General features: G+C 27.8%; 2 protein-coding genes across 4 annotated transcripts in view; one reads left to right on the top strand and one right to left on the bottom strand.

Annotated features, from left to right (window-relative positions):
• Positions 1 to 15,443, top strand: part of LOC129985241 (serine/threonine-protein kinase OSR1-like) — a 156,641-nt gene that overhangs the window by 25,476 nt on the left and 115,722 nt on the right. Inside the window, exons 1-2 of one of the 2 annotated variants that reach the window (XM_056095195.1) lie at positions 6,343 to 6,526; positions 6,626 to 6,687. In XM_056095195.1, coding sequence (XP_055951170.1) covers positions 6,371 to 6,526; positions 6,626 to 6,687 — 218 coding nt within the window. In that variant the 5' untranslated portion in view covers positions 6,343 to 6,370. Of the gene's footprint in view, positions 1 to 6,342; positions 6,527 to 6,625; positions 6,688 to 15,443 lie in introns of those variants that run through there. The other variant, XM_056095197.1, reaches the window with a different exon arrangement.
• The window catches only part of LOC129985242 (oxysterol-binding protein-related protein 2-like), a 213,299-nt gene that overhangs the window by 186,607 nt on the left and 11,249 nt on the right, over positions 1 to 15,443 (bottom strand). The gene's annotated exons all lie outside the window — the stretch shown is intronic.

The raw sequence follows: 15,443 nt of genomic DNA, 5'->3' as shown, positions 1-15,443 counted from the left end.
ATTGAATCAAAAATCCGTCACAAATCTATAATTTTGATGTTATAATAACATAGCAAATTTCATTTATCTAACTTTTCATGTTTTTTTTTCTCACGTTTCCTCGCAAACAGATTTAAATCAATAATAAATGCATATTTACTATTTTTAAAAAACATCATATACTGAAATTCCTCCAGCAAGCTTGTTGCTTTTTCAGTTATCTCAAAGATACGAACAGAGAGATTGACAGACAATTAATTTTTAAATATTTTTATCCAAACTGGATTTGAAATTCTAATGATAAAACAAAATATCTTGCAATTCTAATGATGAAACAATATGATTTATACAACTTTACATTGTCGATTTTACCCTTTACATTTTGATTTAGAAGATAGACTATCTTCTGACGGATTTCCTGTAAAATTTCCCAGAAATTTACATCTTTGTCGTGAATATAATACACCAAATTCCAACTTTCTGGATTCTTTGGTTTTAAAATAGCATTCATTAAATTCACAAAAATATTCATGAATTTGTTTTAATATTCTAATTCTTATTGAGCGTATTGTTTGGAATGTGGCCTTTAATCATAAGCAATCTCATAATAAACGAAATTAAGCGAAAAGTCTTTTGGGAAAGGGGATCAATTAAAATATATTATTTCAAATCGAAACTATGATTGATTATTGTTGATTCTAATAATATTTAAATTCACACATCTTTTTAACTATTTTCAACTTCTGCTATTACATTGACAGCCTATTGAAATATTTCTTTATAAAAAAAATGAAAGAGCACTTATTAAAAAAGCATATGCTTAATTTTTAGAACTCAGAGAGTTCTAAAATGTTCTGATTCATCAAAATCTAGAAATAAAATACTCTAACAAATATAATTTTTTGTACATCAAGCACAAGAAAGTAAAGGTAGTGTGAAATGAAATACAATTTTAATTTGTCCTTTTTATATTTACAATTTCAGCTTGCAACTTGTGTTTAGTATTAAAACTCTGCAATTAAGGAAAAAAAACTCTTTTTGTCGATAACCATGACCTTTAGATGTTTTTGTCGTGTGCACGTATTCATACTAATTCATACTTCAACTTTTTTCATATGCAATTAAGCTATCATGTCTTAAACATATGCAAATATTGCACAGAATAAAGTGAATAGGTCATGGCTTATTTGTACTCTTGCCATAAAGAAAACGATTGACAGCTCTAAGTTTAGATTCCGTCGGCTTTATTTATTTAAAATTTTATCATTTTATTTTGTTGAAACCAGAGTCTGAAGTATGACTCAGACAGCTACTGATTTGTGAAGGTCTCGACCGGTTTTAACCGCCTTATTTTATCCAAATTTGTAAAAAAATAAATACCATGTTGTTGCACAGAGTTTGATCTTCTTACAAGGACAAGGGCTTTTTCACTATTTTTTCGTCTCAAGTTTGGTTAACATTCGTATGGATATTTTTAAGACAATTATAGAAATATTTTTTTTCTCTTTCATTTAAAAAGACAGCGTTTGAAAAAGAGAAGGAAGAGAGCATTTTGGAAAAGACATTTCTTCCTTTTAATATATAAAGTGTTTTTAGATTTTTTTATATTTAAAGTACAACATAATTTTAGATCGTAAGGTTAAGGAGAAATCTTAAGTTATTTATGTCTTTTTATGTTTTCCCTTTCTTTAAGAAATAATCTTTTAGATGTAAAGTACATGAGTGATAAACTAATTTGGTTGTCGCGACTTTTAAACAAAACAATTGTTTGATTATTTTTCATCTTCTATCTAGCATACGAAAAATCAATTGTTTTAGAGAACCAATATGATGAGAAATGTTGTCAAAGAATTTTGTAATTTAGAGCAATTTTTGAAGAAATGTAGAGTAAAAAATATTCAGATATCCACTTTAAATTTCTTTTACTTTCTATCAAATTTGGAAAATCTGTAAGAGACTTAGCTTTCAAAGATTTCGAAAATAATTTTCACCATGTTCAAGTTTTATAAATTAATAGAAAAACTAGTATTATTGTTAATAGAATGGTAGTTTTCAAATTTCCAAATTAATCCATAAATTCTGGAAATTTTTGTATTTTTGTTTGTTTCTTCCCTTTGAAAATTTCTTTATCTATATAAAGCAGTTATAACTTACAAAATAAAACATAAAATTTCATTAAATTCGATTTATTGCTCATTGAAAAACTCTTACAATAGAAAATGATAGAATTAAAATTTATGGAGCAGCCATTGCAACTATAATATGTTGATATATATGTATGTGAGAGTATGTATGTGTTTAATGATATCTCTTAATTTAACTTCAATCCCAATTAATTTTCTAATTTTGCCCATGTTAACTTCATTCTAAAATTGTCTCTTATTTTCTGATCCAATCCTAATTTTTATTTAATTATTTTTAACACGCGCTGTATAAAATTGCAAGTCTCGGCATTCCCCTCCCACCTCCCCACCCCCACCCCCAAATGAAGGGATAAAAACCCTTAATGCTTAACACATTCTTTTAAAGATACCAAGTTTTTCCTTTCCTAAGACTACAAGTGTCAAAGAAATCCCTCTTAGAATCTCATAGAAAAACCACTGAGGGAAAGCTTTTGACCTCTTCTGCTTTTGTGTCCTGATGTAGAGAAACGTATCTCTTCGATTCTTAATTGTACATAATATGCCTCCTGTAGGGAAATAAATCGGAGTTAAAATTTGAAAAATTTATTCTATTAAGTCACGCAACTGCTAAAATACGTTTACATTTATTACAAGAGATTGGTTATCTTTTATAATAAATGTATTGATGAGTTATTAAGCTCATTAAAAGTTGTAAAATATTTTAATGGACTGCCAAGGTTATTTTAAGAAAGCAAAAATCAATAAATTTATTATATTTTAATGCTGATATCATTTCCCATTCATATCCAAAATCAATTCGAATTCGATAAACTTATCTTTTGTAGAATATGATTGAAAATTGCATAAGTATTTCTTATCTTCAAACTCTTTTCAAAAAACATTTTCATGAAAGATTTTAATTGAACCATTGGTTGTTCTCTTCTTACAACCTTCTAATATCACTGCCTTAAGAAAGATGAGTAGAAAAAAGTAAGACATGATAGTACAATATGAACAGCAATAAACTCATCCACAGAACTAGCAGAGCCATCTAACAAATTTGTATGTTCTGTACACGAATTATTTGGCGTCGCAACAGAGCCACAAATAGAAATTTTAATGCTTGCATAACGGAAGCACCACTTAATAAAATAATTAATGAGCAAAAAATAAAATTTTCATTTATTCTCTTATAAATAACGACTTATAATTTTCAATACCGCATCTTTTTCAAAATGGGTTCTTGCAAATAAACTTTCGTCACTCTTAATCTGCAAATTAATTTCTTCTAACATGAAATAATGAAAGATTTTATACTTTACACGGTATATATTAGGCGCTTACAAATACGCTCACATAAAAATAATTATGAAAATTGTATTCATTCACAATACAAACACTATTATTGTTTTTAAAATAATGCATTACACTTTGGAAATTGTTATGAGATATGTAATATTCTTTAACGCACTGAATACCACCATATCAAAAAAATGCGTTCCCTTGGGTAAAAATAGCGTTTAAAATTTTAATATAGTTCTCGATGTTTGGATAAAAGAAGTGTTTTGATACACTACTATGTATTAGTAGTATATCAAATAATACATAATACCTGATTTATTAACGATAATGTCAGTAACCATTCATATTCTTAACATTGTTTAAGGTTTTCGCACTGATTTTATGAAAATTGTTTGAATTGATATGCATATTTTTTAATAACAGTATAAAATGGTTGGATATCTAATTATGTTCTGTAATCATAACTTTATTTTTAACATATTTAAAATTATAATAAAATAATTCATTTTGGTTCAAAATTAAAATAAAATCAACACAGAAAATATTTTATCGCATTTGGATCAATAATGTCCTTGGTTTAAACCTTAATTTGCCCACTGGATAAGACGGACCTCTAAACTAGTTTTTTTTAACATACTTTTCTGGATTTATTATTTAAACCAGCCGGAGATGTCTCTCAAGAAGTTTCTGAGACATTTCCTATAAAAGAGTTATGTCCACTTTTTACAACTTGAAAAATTTGTACCAAGCGCAAGATCGGGAACTCAGCAAGTAATCAAATTTTTATTGCTCTCTCAATCGGAAAACAAGCCGAAGCGGCAATGTGACAACATAAGCATCCCACTCCTGTGCAAATGTAACATAGAGTGACAGAATGGTACGTAAGCATTTTGTCTTTTATGGTGTAGAGAAGAGAATCAAGTATGCATTTTAGTAACCTTCTGCCCGATGGATTAAAAAAAGTCAGATATACCTATAATTTTTAAAATAGGATAACATATAAAATTTCATACAGATACTACATTTTGATAACTATTACAAGCATAAATAAATAACAAAAATATGTATAAAATTTCGTTTATCTACCTCGTTCCATTTTTGAGTTATTGCTTTTATATATACTCGATTAAATAGATCATTAAAAGATAACCTTTTGACAAATTTGGTTCAGAATTGATATATATTGTTACGAATCCTTGATGCGGCTTCCCAGCATAGGTTCCATGGGAGATCCCAGAGCTTGGCGACAAACTTGGTGACCATTTGGCGACTTGGCGACGAATTTGGCGCCAAAATAGATTATTACCGAAACATCGAGAATTTTCCCAATCCGTCCAGTAGGAACCGAGTTACGCCTCGAACGTTCCTGATTAGTTGAGAGGTTTCTAGCCCCGCCTCCTGAGACCTATAAAAGGAAGCAGCCGCAGCTGCCGGACAGTCGCGAACCAGTGGTGAACCAGAGAGTAGTCGGAAGCGACGGAGAAGAGTAGTCGGGATCGACGGTGAAGAACTGGCCTTCCAGAGACAAGCGGAGCAGCGACGGAGTGAATCTAGTGCTGAACTAAGCTGTGCGCTACTGTCTGCAGTAGAGACCGTTGTATGCTGCACGTCACGGGCTGAAGATAATCGTCTTTGTGCTGTCCTGTGTGTCTTTGTGTAAATAAACATCGTTGTTTTATTTTCTACTGCCGCCTGGTGATTGAGCGTTCTTCACACCATATAAATTCCACTATCCAAACGAAATTCCGTAACAATATCTTCATTTCAGATGATAAATCAGTGTACTAAATTTTGTTTGTTAAGTTCTTTATAATTTTAGTTGGCATTTTCACTTGTACAAATAAATTTCCTAAATATGGTTGAGTCCCGGAGGCTTGATGGTAAAGCCTCGACTGTGCAACCGGGAGGGTTTCAGGGTTGAAACGCAATTCCACTGAAGAACCGCCGTGTAAGTGGGTCTGGTGCACGTTAAATCCGTCGGGGCTGTTTGTGTAGTGCGGAAGTTTGGAGAGGGGATTGCCAGCTCAGGTGTCTTCTTTTATAACGGGACTTTAATATAATTGAACTGAACCTATTACATAGAATTATCGTATTGAAAGGTAAGCTTAATCCAAAAAATGAAATTTTCTAATTTAAACATGTATGAAATTGAAGAATTATGGAAATCTCAAGATCAAATTCTTTATCCGTATAATATTTTCCCTTTGTATATTTTTTATACGAGTAAGTAAACTTTGAATGTATAATTATAAGAGACCTAAAAAAGAAATATCAAGAAATGTGTTAGCAATAAAAATTAAAAAGATATGTGAATTATTATTAAGAATTAAATGTATGAAATTATAAAAAAAATTTACGCTTAATATCACATAATTAATATCGCTTCTCAATAATATCGCTTAATATCACATAATTAATAAAAATTCCTTTCAAAATTTATAATAAATAGATAATGAATTAATTAAAAATTAAGCATCATCTTTCAGAGCATTAAGTTTGTTAAATAATAACTGGATGTGTATGCATTAGTATAGTATTAGATTTAGATTTGAAAAATTTTAATGTCTCAATTTAATGTTTCAAGTTTTTTAATCAATTTGATATCACTTGTGAAATTTCTTAAGTAAAAATGTTTTTGTCTTTTGTTTGTTTGTTCCAGAATCATTTGAATATATAGGAATAAGATTCGAAATCAAACGATTCATGTTTCGATAGCGTTCATACTTAAAAAGTATCAAAATAATAAATGTTAGAACTTCATTTTGCTATAAAATATATTGAAAGATATTTGCGGTTATATCGTATATTAATAACCGCAATATATATATATATATATATTATATCTGGAAATAATTTTTAAATAAACTTTCGAGCTCCGTTGTGAGTCACAACTATCTGTTTGAGAAGCATGTCCTGATCACGGGATTAAAGAGCCACCTACACACAAATATCTCTTCTTTTGTTGAATGGAACGATCTAGTATGTTTTTCACCTGCATATACTGGCGTACCATTACATCTCGGGACCTCAGTGTTAGAGATAAAAATTTATTTGTTCAGTTGTTTCTGTTAGAGCTGCTTTTGAAATCGCTGCAGTGCGTATCGTCTGAAAGCTTAGCCATGGTTAGCATTTAATTCTTTTCCTTCGCTAAAGGATAACATTCTGCTTTTATTCATTTGAAGAGGTTGGATTTGACACCGTGATTTTCAATGTCTTTCCAGGTTGGAAGAGGTGGTATGCCAATGTTTAAATCGAAGTCCTTGATGAGGCTCCAGGACGTGAGGTAAGCTTTTACAAAAAGATTTCTCAATAATATATTAACATTATATTTATTGCTATTTCATACATTCAGTATTAAACCTTGATGTGTCTATAAAAAATGACTTGCTATAATTTTTTTAATGCATTAAAAAATGTTTGCTCCATACAATAAAAAAAATGTTCGATGAATTTTATTCTTTATGGTATATTTATTATACTATTATCATAAAAATCACTATAATTGCTCAGCTTTGCAATAGCAGAAAATTTTCCTTTATAGTATCCATCACACGTCTATAATATTTTGCGAGAAAGAAGAAAGACAAAAGTTCAAATAAAGGTGCATTTTGTATTAAATTTCTCTGAAAAACGCTCAAACCTAAGCAGATTCTTTTTCTAAATATATTTTAAATATTCTTTCTTAGCTTTAATATATTTTACCCAAACGTTTAACATATTAAACATTTTTATGAAAAATAAATTGTCAATAATTACGTTAGTTACAAAAATTCAAAAAAAAGTCATAACTACCGGATTATGAATATGAGAATTATTTATTGTAAAATGATCTATTAAAGTCTTATCTCAGGAATTCATCTGATAGTGATATTGCTGCGAGTAAAAAAATCATTGGATTTTAGGGATTTTATTTTATTTATTATTACTTTATTTATACTATTCATTATCATTTATATTTTATTTTAATGGAATGCATAATGTAATTTTGCTTTTTTAATATTGTGGAAATAATGTAATTCCACACACTGCTACAAGAATATAAATATAAATAAACATCACTATAAATTCGTATTTTCTTCAGCATCTTAGAATCATGTATTTAATCGTAAATCAAAGATTATTCTGTGAAAGTAATTACAAAAACTGGCACCCTAACTTTTTAAAAAAGACATTTCCAGATTACTTCTGTTTTCTTAACATTGAATAATAATGTAAAATTACCATCAGATCTAAATGGCGATTTCCAACAATATCTGAACTCGATCTTCTATCAAACATAGATTAATGCTAACTATAGATTAAGACACTGTCGGAGTTGACTTTAAATTTCAGAACTGGATCCATGATGAGAAATTTAAATCCAAGGTTAGAACCCCAATAAATTAAAGCAATAACTCCATAAATTAATACGCTTCAAAGGCAAAGATTTTAATTCTTTTGTTCTGAAACTGTGCATCATAAATTTAAAAATAAATTCCCAGAGTTTCATAATAATGCAACGGGCAATTTTTATAATGAATTTCTCATTCTTCTTTCATTGTATAATAAACAGTTGATAGAATTTCTTGATTAAAAAAAAACTTTTTTTTAAAGTACCCATGGTCATTATACTTCAATTTTTTAAATTTTACTTTTATCTACAATACATTGAGTATCTATAGTACCGGATTAGAATAATTTATTTTTAAATACATTTAATCAGATTATTATTGTCATTTTATTCTTCTTCTTAAGATACTGTAGTTTATCTTGAATCAAAGAATAAATTTAAAGTTAATCATTTAACGTTAATCAAGAGGAATCAGAATAAAAAAATAAGTTTTTAACAATTCTTAAATTTGAACTTTTGAAATACTTCATATAGAGAATATCAAGATATTAATTAAAAATGAATTAGACATTTGCTTAAACAAACTTAGCAAAGCGGTGTTTTTTTTTTTTTTCAAGAACAATATCCAATAATAAAAATGGCATTTTTCAAAAAGACTTTCAAAAGAGTTTTTTTTTCTTTCTAAATGGAAAGTAATGTTAAGAAAATAATAAAAAATACTTTTATAGCGCAGTTTTTCCTATATAAACTGCAACTCAAGAATTTTGTTTCCATGGTAACTGCTCTTTATCATTACATCAGATTTTCTGGAACTTTACTCTGTTATAAAATTGGGTTTTGGCTTATATGTTATCTCCTACGTTAATATTTCATGCCAATCAATACTTTTGATATAAAGGTTATTTAACTTTGTCTTCAATTGTGTAGAAATATTTTATTAATCTGTATCACATTCAGATTTCTTAAAACCATCGTTTGCTTTTTTTTTTAATAATCAACAATAACCAACAAAATGTTGGTGTAAAATTTTTACTTAAATTTCAAAGTAATATAATACTGAGTTGTATATTATTGGATATTGAAAATTTTATGAGATTTCATGCATAATAATAACATACTTTAGGAAATTTACTAAAAAAAAATATTTAATTTTTTTTTAAATCAGAAAATTTAAAAGTAATTTACTAACCACTCGATCAGCGGATATGCCTGCATTTATTTATTCTACATTTAACTCATTAGGTTTATTTGTTTTATTTTAATTGACATTATTACATGATAAAAAACTGGTGCACGCTAAATCTGTCAAAGCTGAACTCCTCCTCGGCCCTTGAAGTGGTACACTAGGAAGAGTAGGTACGAGACCGACCCTATTCGCTGTTCAACGTTACATGTCTATCCTAATATAATTCTACTTTCATTTCTCTCGGATGTTAATGTAATATGCTATATCATAATATATCATCAGATTTGCTGTATGTATTCCCACAAGCTAGAGAGAAACTTTTCTTTTTTCAGAATCTGTATGTTACTTCAAAATGCTGTTCTCTCTTTTTCTCCTTTACTTTTTCTTTTGGAATTTTCTTCTTAAACCTTTCTCTTCTTACTATCCTTTCTCCTTGTTTTCATTTCTTTTTAATTATATCTTTTTCTTTTTTCCATTTCTTTTTAATCAAATGGGTGAATTAGGAAAATTTAATTAAAAAAAAATTTTTTTAAGAAAAACTTTGCTAAACTCGAACTCTTTTAAATATGAATCTTTAGAGAGAGATCTGATATTTGAGAGTACATGCTGATATTTAAAGTAAAGAGTCTAACTATATGAATCAAACACAAATAAAGACAAATCTCTCAAATGGTTATATATTTCAACCTGATGCGTAATTTTGTTGCAGTTTGTTCTATCGCACATTTTCGTTTATTTCTGTAGATTTATATTAAAAAAAATATTGCCATTCTTTAAAAATAATTAAAGCAGCTTTTATAATTTAATATATAGTTAAAGTAAATAACTAAAAATAATTTTAAAAAAACAACTAATTTCAGAGCAAAATTTGAAGCAGTATTAAAATAAGAAAGATTACAGTTATTCCATATCAAGCTAATATGGTGTAAACGTCAAATGTTATAAAGAAAAAATATAACCAACGTTATCACAAGATAGGATGAAAACGTGTAGGTAAATAAACACATTTTACAGATGTAAATGCGAAAGGAAGTGTCATGTTAAAAACAGTAACAGCAAAATATTTCATTCATAATAAAGAAAATTCAAATACGTGAAAAATCAAACCGAAAATAATTTCAAAGCAGAGAAAAACAAGAAAATTTCTAAAGTTGTATAAACACATACCGTCGATATGCTATTTAAAATGACAAAGTCAAAGAAAAAATGAAATTGAGCTAGTATATTCTATAAGTATTAGTGTATTATAGAAGAAGAATCATTTACATCCATTTATAATCAAAATAGAATATATTATATATATATATATATATATATATATATATATATATATATATATATATATATATATATATATATATATATATATATATATATATATATATATATATATATATATATATATATATATATATATATATATATATATATATATATACTCTTACTCGAAGCAATTCTATTTTTAATTAAAATCAGAAAAATTTCAGTTGCTCCAAATTACTTTTTAAATCTCAAAGCTTCTCAAGACATTAAAGACTACCAAACGATTTTTTTCCTGAAGCTTATTTTCACATGAGATATTCGAATTGACAATTTTTAAAGAATTATGAATAATTTAATTAAATATTTCAAGTAGCAACTGAAAGGTAAATAAATAAAAAGGTTTAAGTACCTTAGTAATTAATCAAAATATTAAAAATACAATAATCTTTTCTATATTTGGTAGCAATTTTAATTAATTAAGGGATTAGCGATTTAATTAAAAATAAAATCATAAAATATTCACTGCAAAATTTCTATATACTTCGCATCATCTAGGAGAAATATTTGAATAAACTCTAGCTTAGATTTTTTAGCGCACAAACCATTGTTGAATATTTATTTTTTATTTATACAGATCCGCTTGTTTCAAATAAAATAATATATTCATTTTTTTTGTGTGTGTGTGTGTAAAGAAATTAGTATTTCACAGTAGTAAAACAAATTCGTGTTAATAAGATTAAGATTTAAGTAAAATTAAATAGCTCACTTAAATCATATTATGAGAAATAATTTAATTAATGCTGGCTTTCAAAATAAGCTTACCTCGCGAAAAATGTTCGTCCTCTGAAACTACTCAGTCTCAACACAAAATGAAAAAAAAAAAAATTAGTGTTTATCTCAAAGGTCCGCAAACATCTTTAGATAACTTAATAACTTTAATAAATAGGAAACAAGAAAGAACTTATTCAGCAATGAAAGCAACATTTTGCGATTTATTCTTTAGAGAACGGTAATTATATTAGTATATTTAATATCGAGTTGTTCATTGAAAGTTCTTTTTCAATGTTTCTGTGGAGTTTCTAATGTTAAGTGGAAATTAATAAGCAGTTTAAGTGTGTGTATTTTCTTTCTTTCTATTTGAATGAAATCTGGAAAAATTAAATTAGGGAATAACAATGATTTGAAATTGAGAAAGTTTTATGTAAAGTATCTAGAATTTAAAAAAATCTCGATTAAACACGTTTTTGATATACGGTTGAAAAGTTTTATTAAATTCTTGTATAAAATAAGTAAAAGAAAAGGAAATGTAATTTTAAGAGAAAATGTAGAGAACAAAAGTATTCCCTTTTTATCAAAAAGCCTATTTTATACGATTGTGGCAAAATAAATGTTTTATAAATATGATTGTTCAGTAGAAGATTATTAAAACAAAGGAGAAAAATATATTATTTATAGACTTTTAGAACTTTTCCTAAATCAAATTACTGTTAAATTCAAATAATATTAAAACATTTGTTTCGTTTTTTTTTTTTTTTTTTTTTCAAAATTGAAATGCAACATCGCTATTCCCAAATTTCACAGATTAAATATCGCAAATTTTAGCTATCCGCGTGCCCAGAGAGTAGCACAACTATTTCTCCACTTTATATTTTGTATTATATTCTTTATTAAAAGTTATAAATTTCAATGCCAGGTAAATGTTAAGTGTTTAAAAAATATCAAATAATCAGTGTATGATATTTATACAGTCTTCTCATATTTAACAGCTAACTGTCTCGGATTTATGGTTGCTGAATACTTCAATTAAATATGTTGTCTAACTTGATCTTAATCTTATGTAACTTCCTTATCTCAGCAAAAAAAATTATTTCAAATATTATTAAATATAGAACCCATGCTATTTTAGAATCCTTACACCTTTTCATTCATTGCACTATATATTGTCCAAATTTTCTTTTTATATCTTTTTATAAGAGTAGTGTTTAAGAATGGACGCATTTTATAAGTTTTTCAACATGCATGATTTTGAATTTAAATCTCAATAGCAAGTACAACAACATTCCTAAACTTTTATAAAAATCCTGCCTCTTACTGAAACCGTCTCACCGTGGAAAAATAAATCAAATCTTCATTTCTTGATCATGAAAGATAGGAAAAGTCCCTGATGAAATATTTATAGCAAAAAGGAGAACGATTTGAGTTCCAGTTTAAAATGAAATAATTTAAAATATGCTTAAAATATTTCAATTTATTTAAAATAGGAAAGAACTGTACAACAAAAAATTGATATAATTGATTCTTTTTTTTTTAATTTTAAAATGATAGAAAAATTATATTTATGCTAAACGCTTCGTGATGGTCATTCCTACCTTTCTAAATATGTATATGGTAGCTTTAAATCAAATGGTTTGATTTATAAAGCGCCAACCATTCGTCTTTAATAGAGATTTATCTTTTAGCGAGTGTTGGCATTTTTTTAGAAAAAAAGTCTCTTTGGATTGTCCTATTCTTTTGAACTAAAACTGATAATACTATTGCAAAAATTCATATCAGATTGTTTCACAAATATTAATAAGAATTTTTTTTCCTTCGACACATTAAATTCAATATAACTTTTTTCCCTTTCAATAATTAAAAAATTTTATTTGCTATCCTCTAATGAACAATAAAATAAAGATAATGTTAAAGAAAAATATTTCAAAAATTTTAGAAAATGCTGCAATTGTTTGAAAATATTTGACGCAGTAAAACAATCCAAATAAAAATAAAAGCATATGTTGCAAAACGACTCACTTGCTCTGTAGCCCTTTCAATATATATTGATGTTGCAACATATGAATTTACAATGCATCTGTCTCTGCAAAATTGAATTTTCTGATCAATTTTGCTATTTAAACTTCCTTCTTCTTTTCATTCTTTTTTTCTTTTCTTATTTTATTATTAAAATGCATATTTTCTTCTTAATCGCCCATTTTCATTTTTTACTTTCTCGTATACGTAGTATGGAGAAAGAATAATAATCATTAAAAAAATCGAACTCGAGATTTTGGCGAATCTCCATGTTTTAAACTTCTACGAGTTCAAAATATACATTTTCAGAAAATGTCCGTCAGTCTGTCTGTTTGGGACAAAATTGCTTTGAGCTAGACAGTTGAAATTTGGTATACGATCTTTATATCAAATTTTCAGATTTCTATCAAATTTAGAATAAAATCTGTTCAAAGGAAGTCCGTCTGCCCTGCTGTTCAAATGTAAAATAATGCGATAATTACAAAACTAAGAGGGCCAGATAGATAAAATTCAGTACATAGATTTATCATTTCTAGTATAAACACGTGTCAAACTTTCAGCCAAATCCACCTATGAATTGACTGTCTGTCGGTCTGTACTTTCAGAAACATGTAAACCTTAAATTCTTAAACTCAGAGACTTAAATAGATCAAATTTAGTATGGGATTTAGTGACTAGAAATGCAATTTTGTGTTCAATTCTCTCTTCAGTCGGCATCGAAAAACTTGTCTAAAACATAAATTTGATTTTTTTGGTTGCTCCTAACGCATGCCAAAAATTAATCGTCCAATAACTCGCCAAGTTTCAATATGATAGATTCAATAAAAATGCTAAATTCATGCCAAAAAAAATTTTTGTAACTATTGTTCGCCAATATCATGTCAGAAAAAATTTAGTAGAGTATGCAAGAAAGTTTTGAGGAAACCATTTCCGCTTTTTTTTTCTTTCATCATGTACATAGGCAATTTGTAATGCGCATTAAATGAGTTTTGACACTACTTTTAATTGCTTTCACTGCAGCCAAATTCTATGGCTTTTTTTTCTTCTTTGTTTTCCCTATTTTTACCTTTTTGCCGTTTCCGAATTACCATTATGAAAAACTAAACAAAAGCTATGAAGGATAAAATTGCATGTTAAAAAAAATGAATGCTCTAATTCCAAAATAAACCTTGGAGAAAAAAATCTCTTTAGCTAATCGTCCACTCCACAGAATTAAATTCTACGTCATAATATAAGAAATTCTATTTATCTTATCTATAACTCTATTAATGTAATTCTATTTATATTATCTATAATTCTATTTAATTCTATTGTCTATAATTCTATTTATCTTATTTATCATTGTTTTTCTATAATTCTTATATATATATATATAATTCTTTTTATCTTATCTATAATTCTATTGTTCATAATTCTTATACATAATTATATTTATCTTATCTATAATAATCAAATTGTTAATATTAGAACTTAGATGCAGAAAGAAAATTTCAGATTGACAAACGTTGAAAGAACAGCAAACCATCGTAATTACTCGTGCCTTCTAAACAGTTACGACCGGAAGCGAAACTGCTGCCGAAACTTCTATCGGAGGCGCTTATCTCGAGTTGTTCCTACTAAAGAAAGAAACCTTTTAGCAAGCTAATGTCAACAACTAGATAGGCGTGTTTCTAGCTCAGTTAATGATGTGAATGTAAGTGTACTTTCATTAGGGAAAAAAAAGTACTGCAGCAAAATTAAATACCATGGGCATGAGAGATCAGAAAATTACTTTTTTTTTCGGTGCTTTTTTACCTCTCACTCTATTTTTGGAACAATTAGCCGTTTTTTTGTTATACATATAAAAGCAAAACAGACTGCTTCAATATGGCGTAAATGGTCATTTGATTTTTTTTTAACTTTTAAATTACAGTATTATCCCCGTTTTATAATCCCATATTTAGCTTTCTTCCGTCATTTATATTTTTTGTTGGTTCTTGTATATTTCTTTTCTCCTAAATGTATTAAAATCACGCGTATACATTAATATATTAAGATAGAAAAAAGCAAAAAAAAAGTTTTTTGAGTGAAACGAAAAACTTCCGAAATTCACTTAGATGTTGGCGAAAACTCACCTAAAAACACATTTCTAGGGTGTCACTTGTAAAGAAGAATTTTTTTTTCTTTTGTCGTGTGACTATTTTAAGCCAAATTTTTGCGCAGTAGTTTCTGAGGGAAAAGACCCCTGAGCAGCCGAGGGTAGAAGTCCGACTTCTAGCTCAAATGAAGAGAGCGCACACACACCCGCTTACGCAATCCCTTTTTACAGGAGGGCTCAATCACGCCCCGCACAGAGAGAACAACCATGCCCGATACAGGACTCGAACCCGGAACGCCTGGAAAACGCGCTACCCCTAGGCCAGGACGCCGGCAGTAAAAATAATTTCGAAAGTCTTTATTAACTTGAATAAAAAATAAAGAACTTAGGAGG

The sequence above is a fragment of the Argiope bruennichi genome, chromosome 9 (genome assembly GCF_947563725.1).
Source record: "Argiope bruennichi chromosome 9, qqArgBrue1.1, whole genome shotgun sequence".
In the NCBI taxonomy this organism is placed as follows: Eukaryota; Metazoa; Arthropoda; class Arachnida; order Araneae; family Araneidae; genus Argiope; species Argiope bruennichi.
This window is presented reverse-complemented; position numbering and strand designations above follow the sequence as displayed.